Genomic DNA, 16882 nt, shown 5'->3' with positions numbered 1-16882 from the left:
ATCATGCGGCCTCTTTAGAGAACCTAAACATGATCTCTGACTTTCACAGCTGCATGAGGTCATCTCCACCCCTACACACCATCTGAAATATAATCTGCATGCATTGTGACAGCACAATCAAAACTCTGAATACACAATGTACAATCAAGAGAGTTAAATCTGCGGAGGAGTTCTTGGCTTCTGCGGACTCAAGAACGGATCTGTCATCTGTTGTTTGTGTAACATCTCCCTGAACCGAACCATAATAGTTGTACTCTCAGAAGCAACCACTCAATGGTCAGTTTTTGTCAAGCCCTTTGGCTTCACAAATGTTCAGTTTTTGTCATTCGCACATAATCGATAATTTAAGCCTGTCAGATACGGCAAACAATGACACGCTCTTTTTAGGTTTTGAATGATCGCTTGTGTTGCTTGTTATAAACTTTCCTAAATTAGACTTTTTAATGCACTTTTTGGGAAAGCAATGGCGGAAAAAAACTGATTAACAAAACCAATAATATCAAATGTTTGGGAACACATCACGTTAATTGTGGAAAAATGCATCGTTTCCATACCGCAATGATGAACTAGCAAGCAACATGAGACAGAAGTTTTCCAGGGTTACCCATGATACATTTAGTGTTACAATAACTTCAGTAAATATTTTACTGATAGTCAGCAGTCATTTTGTCATGATTATTATTAGAAAACATAATTACTTTGGGATTGTTGGAAAATTTGGTGTTTGCCACAGTTGTATAAAATCCAGCACCTAGCCATGCAGTCTGCATTTACAAACATTTGTGAGAAATAAAATGGGTCGTTCTGAAGAGCTCAATGAATTCAAGCATGGCACTGTGATTGGATGCCACCCTTGCAATAAGTCAGTTCGTGAAATTTCATCCCTAAGGGTCCCCAAGGATACATGGGTCAAAAACTAAGACTATATTATTCATTTATTACTTTTTGCGGAGGGGCCAGTGAAAATTATTCGAATTGAGATCTTGCGAATCGGAATCGAATCAGGAATCTGTATCGATGCACAGCCCTATTTGGGATGCACTGGAACAGAGATTGCAAGCCAGGCCTTCTCGTCCAACATCAAGGCCTGACCTAAAAAATGCTCTACTGAATGAATGGGAAAAAAATTCCTGCAGGGAACAGTCTTGTGTAGTGTCTTCCCAGAAGAGTGGAAGCTGTAATAGCTCAGCTGCAAAGGCTGGGAACAACTCCATATTAATGTTTATGTATTTACTAAAATGCGATGCGATTAAAGTTCCCGTTGGTGTAATGGTCAGGTGTCCCAAGTCCATAAAGTGTGTATATATACACACATAAATGCACACAGTTGAATAATATTGTCACACTTTTAATTGTCAAATATAATTATTTGACAACAGCTTGATTGGAAATGACTTTTGTTTCAATGTCTTTTTTTTCGTTCATAGATACCGCAGGGACACCTCCACATCGCTCAGGTGCCGCAGGGGGAACAGGTGCAGATCACACAGGACAGCGAGGTACACATCATTTCCTTAAGTTTTCTTGTTTTTCCTTCACACATTCGTTCTTCTTCCTCTGAGTCACTCCACCCCTCATTTGTGGTTACTAAATGAAGGTCTCAGAGGATTGAGCCATCAAACCTCAGCACCAATCCATAATTATTTCTGAGCTACCAATTTTATGATGATCTTTGGCTTAGAAATCTCCCTAAGCCCTGATTTCAAAGGCTCTTGATTTGTACTCAGTGTCCTAGATTTGAACAGGATTATTTAAAGGTATCCGCAAATATGTAAACAATGTTTTGATCAAATCCATCCATCACCCCGAGAGCAAGAGCAAAAAAATTGTAGAGCGTTTCCTTCCCTCGTTTACAAAAAATTGATGATGACCATAGACTTCAGTGCTCATGTTTTTGGTATATTCCCAGTGATATTGTTTGTTTTTGAGTCCAGAGCTTAGCAACAGCGTGCCACTTCATCCAACCTCCACTCACAAAGACCGTCTTTGTAATGCATTTGGCCCGCCTCATCAAAACCATTTATCTGAGAAAGTTTGTAAAGGAAATGAGCCATCGTAAGACCATTTCCCTTTATCCAGATATTTGTCAGGTGTGTGTGTGTTTTAGAGTCAGATGGAGAACACGATTGAAACTTTGCTGTGTAATAATTGTATCACTGATTAAAAAAAATCTGTGTTGTGTTACTGATACTTTTCATGTATAGGATACAAAACAAGGTCTAAAATTTTCTTTCTTTTTTCTCGGTTTTCTTTTTCAACAAATGATCAGTAAAAAACTTCAAAGATGTTAATCATCAGCCTCTGGTGGTGAAACGAAATATTCATGAGCTGTTTCAGTGTGCAATATTTTCAACCCTGTTACTAAACTTTGGTTCCTTATTTTCTAGAAGAAGAAAAAATTAAACAAAATAATCAAAATTAATAGTGTAAAAATTTGCTCACAGTTGGGGCTAGCTAAACTGGGGCCAAATGTTGGTTTATTGTTATTGATAAACTGGATAAAAACCAGCAATGCAAGTTTGAGAGGTGGCGCCCCGCCAAATCTCGCGAGAATCACGACTTGCTTTACGTCACGACGTCACATACATCAACAACATATGAAGCAGCCTCTATGGAAGACACTAGCACGCATTTCAGACGTGAATCATGACTGAGAAAGAAAACGAAAACGAAGAAAGCGTGGTCGGAAGAGTGCAGAGATGTTTTTTGGGTATTTACGACAGTAACGTTAAATACAAGTACTCCACAGTGACTCTAGGGGTCGCTGTTTGAGAAAAACGGAAACTGCATAGTGCGCCTTTAATTTTTATTATGATGGAAAATCACGTGGTAATGGTTACGGAACAGCTAAATACTACAATTTTGATACTTAAAATTAGTTTTTATAAAAATAAAAAAAGCTTAATTACAAATTACTTAAATATAAATTCAGCTGATTTTGTCAAAAAATATGGCATTGTCTATTGAGTTGTTGGGCACAGTTGAGGACCAAAATGACCATTTTAAGCATGAGGATACGCACATTTGATGCTACTTTAATGCTAGTTAATTTTATGTTAGATAAGCTGTATTTAATAATTATCACAACAAAAATGTGTTAATTGTTCACCCAGAACACGTTTTTACATTGTTTTTCTATGTAAATATGCACTACACTTGTCCTCGCATCTTTTACAGTGTCCGTTTTAAAAAAGTGGAAAAGACCCTAAATGCTTTTGAAAAAAAAAAAATGGGACACTAATTTGTACCTCATTCAGTTGCTGAAATTTTAATATGTTTATGTTTTTCCTCTCTTGCAGGGCAACCTACAGATCCACCAAGTGCATGTTGGGCAAGATGGCCAGGTAAATGTAGGTAGCCTCTTCCATTTATTGTTCCGTGTCCATGTGACATAGTCTTTTTGTGTGCTCTCTCGTTCTTTGGTTTGTTCTGAGAATATAATGTTTGGGACAGTGTGCGCTTCCTGTTTCTCAGCTCAGTTCTATCACATCAAAGAGGGTCTTTAGATCAAACAGGGCTAAAAAGCAACAGAGACTCGTGTTGAAATGAGCTCATTTCACACACACAAACAAACTCTTTTGGATCCATGTTTGTTATCTTCCTTGGGGTGGCAGTGGCTCAATGGGTAACGCTGTCGCCTCATAGCAAGAAGGTCCCCGGTTTAAGCCAGTCCTTTCTGTGTAGAGTTTGCATGTTCTCCCCATGTCAGCATAGGTTTCCTCCAGTTTCCCGCCACAGTCCAAAGACATGCAGGTTAGGTGGATTAGAAATGCCAAATTGGTTTGTGTGAGTGTGAATGTGTTCCAGCACTCTCAGTTGTGTCAGGAAGCCAAATGTGTGAGTGTCAAGCAGACCCTGCAAATGAGCGGGAATTACGCTCGGAAGATGGTTTGTTATAGCCTGGCAAGCCAGACCTACATCAAGATGTTAGGTCTGGCAACTCACCATAGACACGGCTCAATCCGAGGGGCGGGATAAACAGCTGTCTTTCAAATTCACTCTGCACGCAATAGGACAGCGCTTCAACCAACCAGAGCGTTTTCCCAACAGCGGAGCTACAGGGTTTCCGCGGGGTTGTAAAAGGTAGTAAAAGGTAGTAAATTAAATTATGCCAAATTAAGGCCAGTAAAAAGTAGTAAAAAGTAGTAAACGTCATCTGACGAGGTAGTAAATTTTCCAGTTCGATTTTCCGTTTGGCGAGTAAATCTCAAAAGGCTATCCGCCACACTGGCTGGTGAATGTTCATCATACCAAAATAGTAATAAAAAAATATTACAATTGCCTTTTGTAATGTTATGATGCCTGGAAATTTGTTAAAATCTCCTGCGAATCTAGAGCGAGCGAGTGAGCAAAAGCGCGCATGCAAACCGTGTAGCGAGCGCATGGCAGAGGGGGAGAGACCTTGCGTGTGTCTCTCTCTCTCTCTCTCTCTCTCTCTCTCTCTCTCTCTCTCTCTCTCATGCAGTGGTGACGCGTTCATATAAACGGCACCTAAACGCTGTAAAAAAAAATATTATGACATTTTAATTGTTTATTAATAAACAAGTGTTTCTGTGTCAGCTGCAAAGATGAAGTTGACACTGACTCGCGATCTTCGCAGTAGTGAACGCGCCAGAGAAAAATGCATTTCTTACGGATTAGCCTATAGCCTACTTTTATTTAGTTTTGAATGGTTCTGTTTAAAAGTAGAAATTTCAAGCTTTCTGCAGATAATAGATATAGGATATTTCTAATTTGTTTAGGTCTGTGAGGCGAGTAGCCTAGGTTACCTATACGCTGAGTTTCGGTTCATGTCTGAACGTGTTGTGATTATACAAAATAATGAAACATGGATTAAAATTAAGATAAAATTAATACAAAACGAAATTCGTTTCAAAGAGAGGCTTTGTGTTTTCTGTTTGATGTCTCTGTGAAAGTTTTAAAAGCATCCTTAATGGAGAACGAACGGTTAGGCTACATAACATGTTTTTTTCCTCAAATGCAAACACGAAATAAAAGACAAAATACTTTTTAAAAAGACAATTTTTGGGTAAAAAATATGGATTTATAGCTTTTGAAAAAAAATATGGATGGATTAATAGCGTTTTGGGAAAAAATCTGGATGGATTTATAGCGTTTTGAAAAAAAAAATCTGGATGGATTAATAGCGTTTTGGAAAAAAATATGGATGGATTTATAGTGTTTTGAAAAAAAATATGGATGGATTTATAGCGTTTTGAAAAAAAATATGGATGGATTAATAGCGTTTTGAAAAAAAATATGGATGGATTTATAGCGTTTTGGAAAAAAATATGGATGGATTTATAGCGTTTTATAGCCAGGTTGTAAAAATACAGTATTGTGTATTGTGTCAATATGTCACCTCTAGTGTGTGGCCCGGCCCTTTGTTTATTTTTCTGTATTTGGCCCTCACTAAAAAAATTTGTGAGTTGGACAGTGCTTGGCTTGTGTCTAGTGTTGAAGTTATTTGTTTATTAATGAAATACTGTTATTATAGTGTACAATTGCACTTTATTATTACACATTGTGTAGCTGTTCATTCTAAAGGTCCAGTCTGTCTTCTAATTTTTATGTAATTGTTACTCTTTGACATATTGAGTAAATCCTATGGACCAAGGCCTGTTGTGATATCTTGATTAATCCAAGTCCTATGGTAGAGTTCCCTCTTACTTGAATGTAGCTCACTCACTTGCCCTAACACACATGCACACTCACATACACCTACAGAACCTCTCCTGACTTTCTCTTTCTCGCTCTCTCTGGTTCTCTATCTCTCCCTCCCAGTGTTGAAATTAAGTTATAATTGCCTCATTAAATTGTGATTAAATATGTTATTAATTCCTTTTGGAAAGATATTTCATGTCTTTACTTGTCACTTTACTTAACACTTAACACTGCTACAGTTGAAGTTTGAAGCCGTGTTGGTAGTAAAAATATTGTGATGGTAGTAAAATAGGTGGTAAAAAGGTAGTAAATTCAATTTAAGAATCTCTGTATAAACCCTGAGCTAACGTTAGTCGATAGATTCAACTTTTTAATCTGGCCGGCAAAACTACGAACACATCTTCCTTTTTTGCCGTTCTTTGCTCAAAGAAAAACTTAACTCCAAGTCCTCCAGAGTCGCGGCCAAAGCCGATTCGAAAGACTGTTCTCCAGCAGCAGCAGCCATTCTTTGTTTTCAAGTAGCAGGGAACCGTCGCAACTCTGTCGTCATTATGTTAAACCCGCCCCGCCTACTCTATACACGATGTGATTGGCCTGACCCAATTTAGGTTTTTACAGCTCCGAAAGTCAACGGAGAGTTGCTAGACTACCCTGGCTGCAAAATACATTTTGCTGCCGCTAGGGTGCATCTAGATTTCTAGGCTAGGTTTGTTATCTTCCTTACTAACATGTGACACCACCTTGTGTTGAGAGACTGGTGCGTCCATGAGTCCATTTTGAATTCTTTTTTCATGTTTTTCCATTTTCCTTTTAGTAATTCTGTTGTTTTTGTCATTGTTATTATATTTATTTGATGTCTGTATAGTTTTTTTCATTTTTATTTCAGTTTTAGTTATTTAGTTATTTCAGTAAACATTTATTTTATTTCAAGTAACGAAAATATTTGTATGGTTTTAGTTTTCGTTAACTATAATAACCCCAATCTTAGCAACCATATAACAACATTTAGCATTGTGGGTGAACATAGTCTGCAAAAGCTGCACACTTTTTCTTCAGAAAATGAAATTGTGATCTAGTTGCTGTTTTATCAGCACAGTTTTTTTCGAGCCTGTTTCTCAGCTCTATCTTTTTACACACACTCATGCACCCATAACATACCTCATTATGATGATAGTTTTCATCTGTACAGTAGCAATGAGAAAATGTTTGCCTTGTTTTCCTTTCTTTAAATTATTCCTGGCATATCGCCCATAGTGTAAAAGGAGCCCAGATGATCATAGATATAAGGGGGCATTCAGTCCCCAGTGCCAAAGTTTGCACATAGACAAAGTCATGTGGACAACATACTTACTAATATGGATAAGAAAATGTCTATCTATGTCTAAACTATGTAGAAAAAAAGAGCGAAAGAAAATGTCATTAACCCTAAGACAGGCCTGGTCCTTTCTTGTCCTTCACTGTCATTGCTCCTCCTTTAATGCTTCCGAAGCTCCTCCGTGAGAGATACGTTGCCACACACAGCCTAATTAAGATGGTTTCATGGACTAGGGTTTGATGTATAGTAATCATAATGGTGTACCATAACTCCAATTTGGATTCGGGTCACAGTTCAGAAGAAGGATTTGAATCAGGACAAGCATACAGGACAGTGTCTGTTGTGCATATGGATCCCTTTTTGGCGAGGTAATTAATATTTTTTGGCGTTATTTCAGAATGTCTTGGAATTGTTCACCCAAAAAGGAAAATTCTGACATTGTTTATACAGCCTGATGTCTTTCCAAATCCGAATGACTTTCTTTTGTAGATTTTTTTTTCTCTTTTGTAGTTTGGACATCATTGACATCAAACCTGATGCAACACGTCTAACGTAAATATTAGAGAATATTTACTGTTTGTCACATAGAAACTCGGAAACTTTCATGGTGTTTTTCTTTCTATTTTGAGCTTTAAAGACAGTCTGTACTGGCCTTCTCGTAAAAAGAGCAGTGTGAATTTCCTTACTTACTAAGGGATTCGCCTGGTTAAGAAGAGTATCTGAATTGTATTAAAGTTTTGACATCCCCATCTGCCCGCCATGTTCTCTTTGCCGTAAAGGGGAAGAGCCCATGATTTACAGGCTGTCGGTCTATAACAGCATGCCTTATCATTTAGCCTCCTTCCACTATCTAAAACAAACACACACAGTCATTCGGCACATGAAAGTCTTTCATGAGAGAAAGTGAAGGAGTGTTAACGGTGTGTTAAATCAGTCAGCGACCTCTTAGGATGCTCTTATCTGATGCCTCCTCTCCTGCCCTCTGATCTGACCCCCACATCTAATAGAGGCACAGATCGAAAGCTAAAGGAAGAGAGCGAAAAGAGGGTGAGAAGAAGGGGATTTTGTTTTTACTTGGTACAATTGGTTAGTTCCACATTGTGCTCGCAAATTCTTCAGACCAGACATTGCAGATGTTTATTACTGAAACTTCTCGGTCCTTGTGTTTTCTATCAACAAGAGTTCTTTATTTACTTCTACTTCCACAGGGAGATGGTGCACAGTTGTGCACATAGTTGGGGTTCTGTACGGTGCTGCAAGACACTACCTTGACCAGTTTAGAAGAAGGAAGGGAGAGATTTAGCTCCTTTTGGTGCATTACTTGATGTTCAGATTGTGAAGCCCCTTCGGTGCTGAATTATTCAGGAGCTTTCTGCAAGAACAACAGAGATATGCTCAGCGCTGTAGCAGTGTGGTTGTATCTCAGTAGCTTGTGAGTCTATAGTCTCACAGAGGCTATTTGCAACCAAAAACCCTTCATTTGAAGAGGAACGTGTCTTGACTGACATGTAAAGTGAGCAACCAAAAAAAAAAGTGATGTGAAGGCCAAGTATGGCAACCCATAGTCAGAATTTGTCCTCATCCAAGTTAAATGCATTGATAATTTTAACAGATTTATACAAGAAATGTTTCGTTTTTGCGTTGTGCACTTTCTTTTTGGTATGCACCGAGCACTTTTGTATTTTTATGGCCTCTGAATAAAGGCTAAATGATTAAAAATGCTTTTTTTAAACTAAAATGTAACACTTTTAAACATAAAATGCACATAAATAGCAATTAAACCGCATAGTTTAGGCATAGCTACACACAGTTTAAGATTTTGACTCCAAATTAGATTTGGAAATGTGTATCTTGGTACCTTGAATCAATTTTGTATCCCTGCTAGCTGATAAAAATGTAGCACCAAATGCTACACCAAATGAAAGTCAGGCCTGAAAGAGTCTGAAGTTGGCATGTCGGGCCTCTCAAGCAAACAGAGCAATGTTTTGAAAGAAACCTGCTTCATTTACCTATAGACTTTCAGCACTATTTCTTCTGCAAATTCAGACTGCACCAGAAACAGACCCAGTAAAGACTTATTCTAAGTCTGCAAATTCAAACAAATGTAAAAAGAGTAAGGAAAGACTACTGTGATCTGTTTCTAATCTGCTTTTTTGGATTTGTTGTTTTATTGAATTTGGACAAGACAAAAATGAGCTCAGGAGTTTAAATATCATTCACAAGCTGCATCTGTGTGTTCAATTGATGTAACTTTTTCCCTCTGTAAATGTGTGTATATTTATATTGGTATGTATGCAATTATGCCCATTTGCAATCCAGAACTTCAAGTTTCCTCTATCTCAGTATTGAAACCAGATGTGTGCAGAGCTCACATCCATTAAGTACCTGCTGTAGGATCTAAATTCTCTAGGATTCAAGGTTGTCGTCACAACCTTGGGGCTTTAGTCCCAATTCAGACTCCTAAATGAATTTACCCTTTTTACCTCCATTGGAACAATGTTTTCCCCCAAGATATAAAACCAAATATGTTAAATAAAATGGTCCAAGGCTTTTAGCGAGTTCTGGAAGCTAATGTGGTCATGGCAGGGATACAAAGGTCTTCTCGCAAATATTCACAAGAAAATCCCTTGGTAATCCAATGGAGAGACGTTCTCATGGAGCTGATGCAAGATTTGTTGTCGGTGGACACTGGTATGTACACAAGTCACATTGCTTGACTTTCCTCATTAACGCTTGTAACACAAGGAATCATCTTTGTGAGCATTTCACCTTTTGTTTTACCGCTAGTTGGATGCAATGAAAAACGTCTGATGAACAAGACGCAATAAAATCATCAAGTCATCAGAATTTATGTTGCTCTGAGATGTTGCTCTCATTGGAAACATTGAAAACGTTGAGGAAAAACAGAAGTTTTGGAGGCGGGACTGGACTGTGCGTCTCCTCACAGAGGTTGTTCCAAGGTCAGATAATTCACAAGTTTACAACACATGGAGTGATTCACCATAGCCTGTCAATTCTGCAATATAATTAGAAACATAATGAAGATGACAAAAAAAAAAGAGAAAAAGACGTGACACTTTGACACCAACACTAAAGCAAGCTTTATTTCTTTGTTCCCAAGAACAAGCTTTGCAGCTCGGCTTATCGGCATGTTGTTAAATTTGTTGTAAAATTGTTATTTATGTGATTCCGTCTGCTCTTTGAATCAGGAATCTTATAGATGTGTGTCTGTCGTATGAATTGTGGAGGGTCTGTTTAATCCCTTGCTTTGGATACACTGTAAAAGATGGCTTTGGCAAGAGGAGTAGTATCTCAATCTGCCACAGGGGTCATATTTAAGGTTGATGTTACTGATTTAGTGAGCATTAGGATTTGAAGCTTACTAAATTTGCAGTTTAAGTTGGTTGTCAACCAATCCGGCCATGGAAGTCATACAACTGAACAATGTTATTCAGTGAGGCTCATTTTGAATCTCTAATTTGAACCATTTAGAGTAGACCACCATGTAACAGAAGAGAAACTGTAAAAAAAAAGCTTTCCTTCATGCTTCTGTTTCAGCATCCTTTTCTTTCTGAGCTTGCTTCCTGACTTTCAAGCTTCTATCTGAGCATCCTTTGTTTCTTCCAAGTCTTGTTTCTTCCTAGCTTTACTTCTTCCTTCCAAATTTCCTTACCTCCATTTTAAGCTATCTTCCAAGCTCCCTGACCTTCCTTCCTTCTAAGCTTCCTCACCTTTCTCCTGATCTTCCTTTCTGCCCTCCAAGCTTCCCTCCCTCTGAGTTACTTTTCTTCTGCATGAGATTTCTTCCGAGCATCCTTCATTTTGAGCTTCCTCCCAAACTTCCTTGCCTTCCTTTCTTCAAAGCTTCCTTCCCTCCATGCTGCTTTTCTGCCTCTTGAGTTTCCTTCAGAGCATCCTTCCTTCCTGTTCCCAAACTTCCTAATCTTCCTTTCCGAACCTTATTTCTGCCCTCCAAGCTTCCTTCCTTTTTACCTTCTAAGCTGATCTCCCTTCTTGGCCATGAAGCTTCCTTCCCTCTGAGCTTCTTTTTTTGCCCCCTTAGTTTCCTTTCAAGCATCCTTCTTTTTGAGCTTCCTTCCAAACATTATTACTTTCCTTTCAAACTTCCTAATCTTCCTTCTGAACTTTGTTCCTGCCCTTGAATCTTCTTCCTGCCCCAAGCTTCCTTGCCCTGAGTTTCATTCCCAAATATCTTTCCTTTTGAGTTTCCTTTCAAAACTAATTTGATGATGACTAAGCTAAACCCTGCACTGTTTCAACATTAGTGATGTAATGCAATGTTTAATTATTTGGAACTGCATATCCATTAGAAATTATATCTGCTTCCAGGCTCAAGGCTATGTTAAATTTGTGCGGATACAATACGGTTGATGATGGCAGCCATCCAAATTTGAATTTTTCAATTTATGAAATAAAAAGACAATTTGATGTTTAAGAAACATTAGTTATGGCACCATCCATACAAGCCAAATGCTGTATCTTATAAGACTGTCTTGTTTGTGTGGAGACTTTTTCATAATGTAGCAAATACGTACTCATGTAACAGGAATTAGTCTGAGCTCAGATGACTGCAGATGTTCTCATTAGATAGTGTTCATTGTTGGGGTAAAATAAACAAATTTTGGATACAAATTTAGACCTATCTTTAATGTATAACAGTTTTTTTTTATTATTATTAAGTTCATTTGTCGGTCTGTGGGAGGTTTTGCAGCAGATGCAGCAGAAGTGATGTAGGACTCTCAGATGGTTTTATGAGTTCACTCAGTTTGTCCAATGTCCTGTCGGTCGTCTTTCTTTCTGTCTGTCTCTCTCTCTCAGAACAGTTAGGCCGTCACATCTGTCCTGGCTTAGGTCTGGCCCGCTCCAGATGCAAGTTGTTGGAATCATGTAGAAATTGGGCGGAAGTGTTTACCTTTCCAGAGAGACTTTTTTTTTCTCGTCAACTCTTGAGGGTATGAGGGAACTGTAAATGTTGCTGGGAAGCTCACCTCTTTCATAACAGTTTATTGAACTGTGCAAAAAAAAGAAAAAAAGAAATCTAATTTCTTCATCCAAAATTGTTTGCGACCTGCATATCCAGTCGTAAAGAAGCATCCAGTTTTCATCAAGCTTAATGTTACAGCTTAACCAATTTCATACTCTTTTCAGGGGAATTCATGATTTTTAATGTCTTTATCATTTATAGCTAGTTAAGATTCGTATGCACAGAAGATGACATTGGAAAGCCAATAAAGAAAAATGGATCTTGGGAGCAATGGCATGTTTGCACAGTTGGTTGTTATGTATCGAAGAGGTCCCAAACTAAATGTTTTTTGCATTAAGCTGCTGTTGTTTTGTTCCTCGTTGTCTTTGCTCCAGTTCCTCAATGTGTTTGCTGTCCTACTCTGCTGCTGAAAGCATTACTACATTAGAGAAAGATTTATTCTGGGTCCTTTTTTTCCTGTTAGCTTTTAGTCCCAACAACCCAAGCTGACAGCAGATCCTGACTCGCTCTGCCAATTTTTAAACCCTTTGTTTGGCAGCTCGCCTGTATAGAGATAGCAGATTTGAAGTTTGGCTGATTTTGAAAGATAAAAGGCTGGGCACGAGGGTAGGTTAGCTCATGAAGACCCTTGAGAAAAGGGCATTATCTATTTCAGTTTCGAATACCTTTTAACGTGAATTTAATCCAGTCATTAACAAGAAGGCAAACAAATGCGGTGCTCAACTTTAACTCTTGTCCGGGACAAGTGGATTTATACCAGCACATTTGCAAATGTGACATCAATTTTATACAGCTGTGCAATAAACAACATAGTTAATATTAAGTGGATACAATACTGACTTACACAATTAGTGACTAACACAACTGACTAAATACTGACTGTATTTAGCCAACACAAATTATTCCAAACAAAGCCATAGCAGAACAGCTGCCATCTCCGAGCAACACACAGCGGTGTTTAGTTACTAAGTGATTCAGTGTTTTTGAACGAATCGGGTGAGTCAATGATTCAATGACCCATTCATAAAGACAGTAACTTGCTTCATTCTTGAATGACTCAGCCGTTTGAACGAATCGGATGAGTGAATGACTCAATAACTAAACCAACTGGCAGTTTAGTTTCCTATTTAGAAGTATCATTGTATATTTGCCACAATTTCATATTTGTTTATTTAAGAATTATGCAAAACATTAATCTCATAACATTATTTATGCAGTTGTAATTTTTCAGTTTAAATACATTCATGCCACCTCTGAGCTGTATTAATCAGGCTGTGTAAATACATCTAAATGCCACTTTAGATGCAGTTTCAGTGTTGCTTCTGGTGTGGAAAGATGGATTTCAGTTGATTTGTAACAGCCTTATAGTGTCTTATTATTCTAATTGAATTTATTGAACAAATTTAAGAATTTCACATTAAAGGCGACACATTCATTAATAATTAATAAGAAAAAATGCCCTGGAAATCACTTTAAGGGGAGAAATATCACAAATATGCTGATTTAAGTAAGTAAGAGCTGATAGAACACTGATGAGAATATTGCTTCAGAATAAATGACATACATTACACACAAAAAGCCAATGACCGATTTACTTACTCGGACAAGCGGATGACCGATTTACAAGCACATAACAAGGCTTAATGTCGAGCCCTGAACTGGCTTGGTTATTACCTCTGTTTCCTCTGAGAGTTTGATTTACTCGCTAATGACAAACAGAACACAGATTACTAATGTCTCAAACGAGCCCTTTCATTTCTGTCAAAGTCAGCAGACCTCATGCGAACACACCGGTTTAACTCGGAATACACGTTGTGACATCATGACTGTTTTTTTGCTTTGGATTTTACCTTTTTGAGGCCAAGATTAGTGACACATAAGCCTCATAAACAATTTTGCAAGACCTGTAGTAACTGTTGGATGACTTCAAGAGCCAAAGTGTGCGTCTCCAATGTGATGTGTGCTTTGAATTAGCTTTACTTTATTTGATTGTGTTGGAACCACGTCCTCATGCTCTCCCGATCAGCGGTGGAGTGGAGAGTCGTCTTGAGAACAGTTGTGAGGCCGGAAGTCAACCGATGAGAACGAGCTTTCATTGCTACGCGATTGCAGACGTTCTCCCAGCATCATAAAATTCTCATTGTGTTAAGTCGCACAGCTGAGCATACAAACAATCCTCACTTGCAGTTTTAAAATTTCTGCTGTTGTAGTCGTGTTTGCTTTGACGAGTATCATTCAATGGATAAATCCCCAAAACACATTTTTTTATGTGGAAAGAGTGCATTTTTTTATTTTATGAGGCCTGACGGATGGTTTCAAAATGGCATATGAATTCTCAGTGAGCGGGGAACTTTATTTTGATGGTTTTATGATTGTCTGCATGAGAAAGTATCCAAGTTGGTGCATCCTGTGTGGGTCTTTGCAGTTTTCTGGTTCAGATAAGTGATGGAATGAAAAAGGGGAAGTTTTAAAAGATGTCCCTCAGCTGTGAATTACTCTTGTTTCCAATAACTTTATGTGCATATCTCTGTACTTGTGCATGTGTTTGTGTTTAAGACCTGCTGGGCCATCCTTCAGTTGTTCTCATGCTATTCTTTGTTTACCAGAGTATATGGGTTAATGACATGCAGGAATATCCACGATAAAGAAAAGGAAAATTCTTTAAAACACATGCAAAAAGGAAAGAACAATTTAGTCTAATTTCTTATGTTAACTTTTTGTTTTCATTTTGGTCTAATATGGTTTTGAAACACTTTTATACCATTTGCAAAAATGCTAAATATTTAATGACTCTAAAAATGAACTGTTGTGTAGCAATCAAGGAAAAAGTAATGACATATTTTCCTTACATCTTGAATACATGTGAGTGTACACATCATTATATCCCAGAACATTTTCAAATGTATTTTCAAGCTAAAAAGTATATATATTTTTTTTAAAACCGCATAAATTAATTCACAAATACATTACGATTTTTGGAAGCCGTACCACATTTACAACCTGGACTAACCTGGTATTTTCATAAAACCTTTTTTTTTATGTTTATATTTTGCCCATACTACTTGACTGTGATTTTGCAGACACATTTTTTTCCCAAATGTTAATAAGTAGTGAAACAGTTTTTTTTCTCCAAAGAAATAATAATAACAAACTACTTGTTCTTCTCAAGAATTTCATTCTTTTAATGAGGCTTTTTCTTTATTATGATAAGAGAGTTGTATCACCCTGATTTTTTTCACTTTTTCACCAAAAATATCAAAATTAATTTTAATTTAGAAATTAAAAACATGCTCAACATAGAAGAGTTGTATTCAAGTCAATTTATGTATGAAATGCATTTTTAATGTATTTTTGAATTATATGTTATCCTGTTTGAACATCGTACGCTCTTAATTATTTCCACATGATTTGACTGGCAGCATCAAAAAAGGAGTCATTGTGGCAAAATTGGCATCCTTCCTCCATGCCATTGGAGACAGGGTGGGCACCGCATGGGTTTTCTATGAACTTAAAGCATGCCACTGACTCATGACTTCAAAGTCAACGTCTGCACTTGAAACTGGGGTAGGGGCAGAGACGAACTGGATCTGAAATCGAGGTTATTGTGGGATTTTTGTGCAGTGAAGCAGATTTTCTTCCTCCTAATTGGGAGTGCATGACAGTTATGTTCCCACTTGGGGAGACTCAGATTTGATTGTTTATGCCCACACTGGCGCTGATGTCGACAAGATGAACCGTGGAGGTGTCACCGCGTGGAGTCGCAGAAGAACTGTAATGATTAACGATTAGTGTTTAGTCTGAAGTTCACGTTTCATTTAACGTGCCATCTGTCCCGGATGGCTGTTTTTGAATGAACGTTGTGCATGTGGAAACGGTCAACTGCTGCAATGAAGAAATTACTGACTCACAGTTCAGGTTGAAGACTAGCACCAGTAATTGAAAAGAAGTCAGAGGATCCAAAACCATGGTGACCACATCAAAGCGCATTTAGTGGTCAGATGATGTATAATCAATGATGTGTGCGAGCTTGCTTTGTGGCAATCAAACACAATGTACGATCATGCAAGTGTTTTTGCTTGCATGTGCTTGTTTTGCGATGAGTAGGACCTTGGCACCGGATGGAGATGTGTTTGTGAGAGCACAGCTGGAGACTGGGCCTTCCACCGGACTGTTATGATGAGCGCTTGAATGTGTCTTCAGACTTGGCAATCAAGCAAAAGCATTCAAGCTGTCAGTTTTATAGTGTAGTTACATAGTTTTGCACTTTTTAACCCTGAAACAGCAAGTAGACAATTGTTTAAAGACTTGCAAAGAAACAAAATACATGCTGACAATCCTTTGATTTGATTAGCCTGATTAAGAAAATGTCCTCCCTTGGATTATGTCTGAATTGCTGTACTATTATAGTGCGTTGAATTAGATAAAAACAAAAACGTACTTCTAGTCTTCTTAAAGTGCCCATATTATGCTTTAAAAAAGGTCTGCAAAGTTTTAAAGATCGAAGTGAACGACAAATAAAGGTATTGTCTCCCAAAAGAAGAAATCGATTCGGAACTGCCGAAACAACTTGTCAGCGATTCCAGTCTCACTTCCGTAACTTATTTACAAATGTTTGTTACAAATTTGCATAATGCCAGATATGGTCTTCATTGGTATTCACTGTCACGAACAATGTCTACTTTGACCCACCATCAGACATTGTAGTTGTAGCTGAGACCTGAAGAGTTTGGTCTGTGTTGTCGAGAAGACGCTGTTTTCTATGCTGTGAAAAAAAAATCCACTTTGTATGAACTTCTAAAGAATGAGGACTCACGCAGGTATAATTATTATAAAACCGATGCCAAAAGATGAGGACCCGTGCTGAAATGGATACGGTAAAACTGACAACAAAGGATGAA

At 37.9% G+C, this 16882-nt stretch overlaps 1 protein-coding gene across 2 annotated transcripts in view; it reads left to right on the top strand.

The window, feature by feature from the left end:
* Window positions 1-16882, top strand: part of banp (BTG3 associated nuclear protein) — a 50948-nt gene that overhangs the window by 21537 nt on the left and 12529 nt on the right. The window contains exons 10-11 of one of the 2 annotated variants that reach the window (XM_082160475.1): window positions 1428-1499; window positions 3300-3344. In XM_082160475.1, coding sequence (XP_082016601.1) covers window positions 1428-1499; window positions 3300-3344 — 117 coding nt within the window. Of the gene's footprint in view, window positions 1-1427; window positions 1500-3299; window positions 3351-16882 lie in introns of both variants that reach the window. The other variant, XM_082160474.1, reaches the window with a different exon arrangement.

This window comes from Leuciscus leuciscus (assembly GCF_965113295.1).
Source record: "Leuciscus leuciscus genome assembly, chromosome: 25".
Taxonomy (NCBI): Eukaryota; Metazoa; Chordata; class Actinopteri; order Cypriniformes; family Leuciscidae; genus Leuciscus; species Leuciscus leuciscus.
This window is presented reverse-complemented; position numbering and strand designations above follow the sequence as displayed.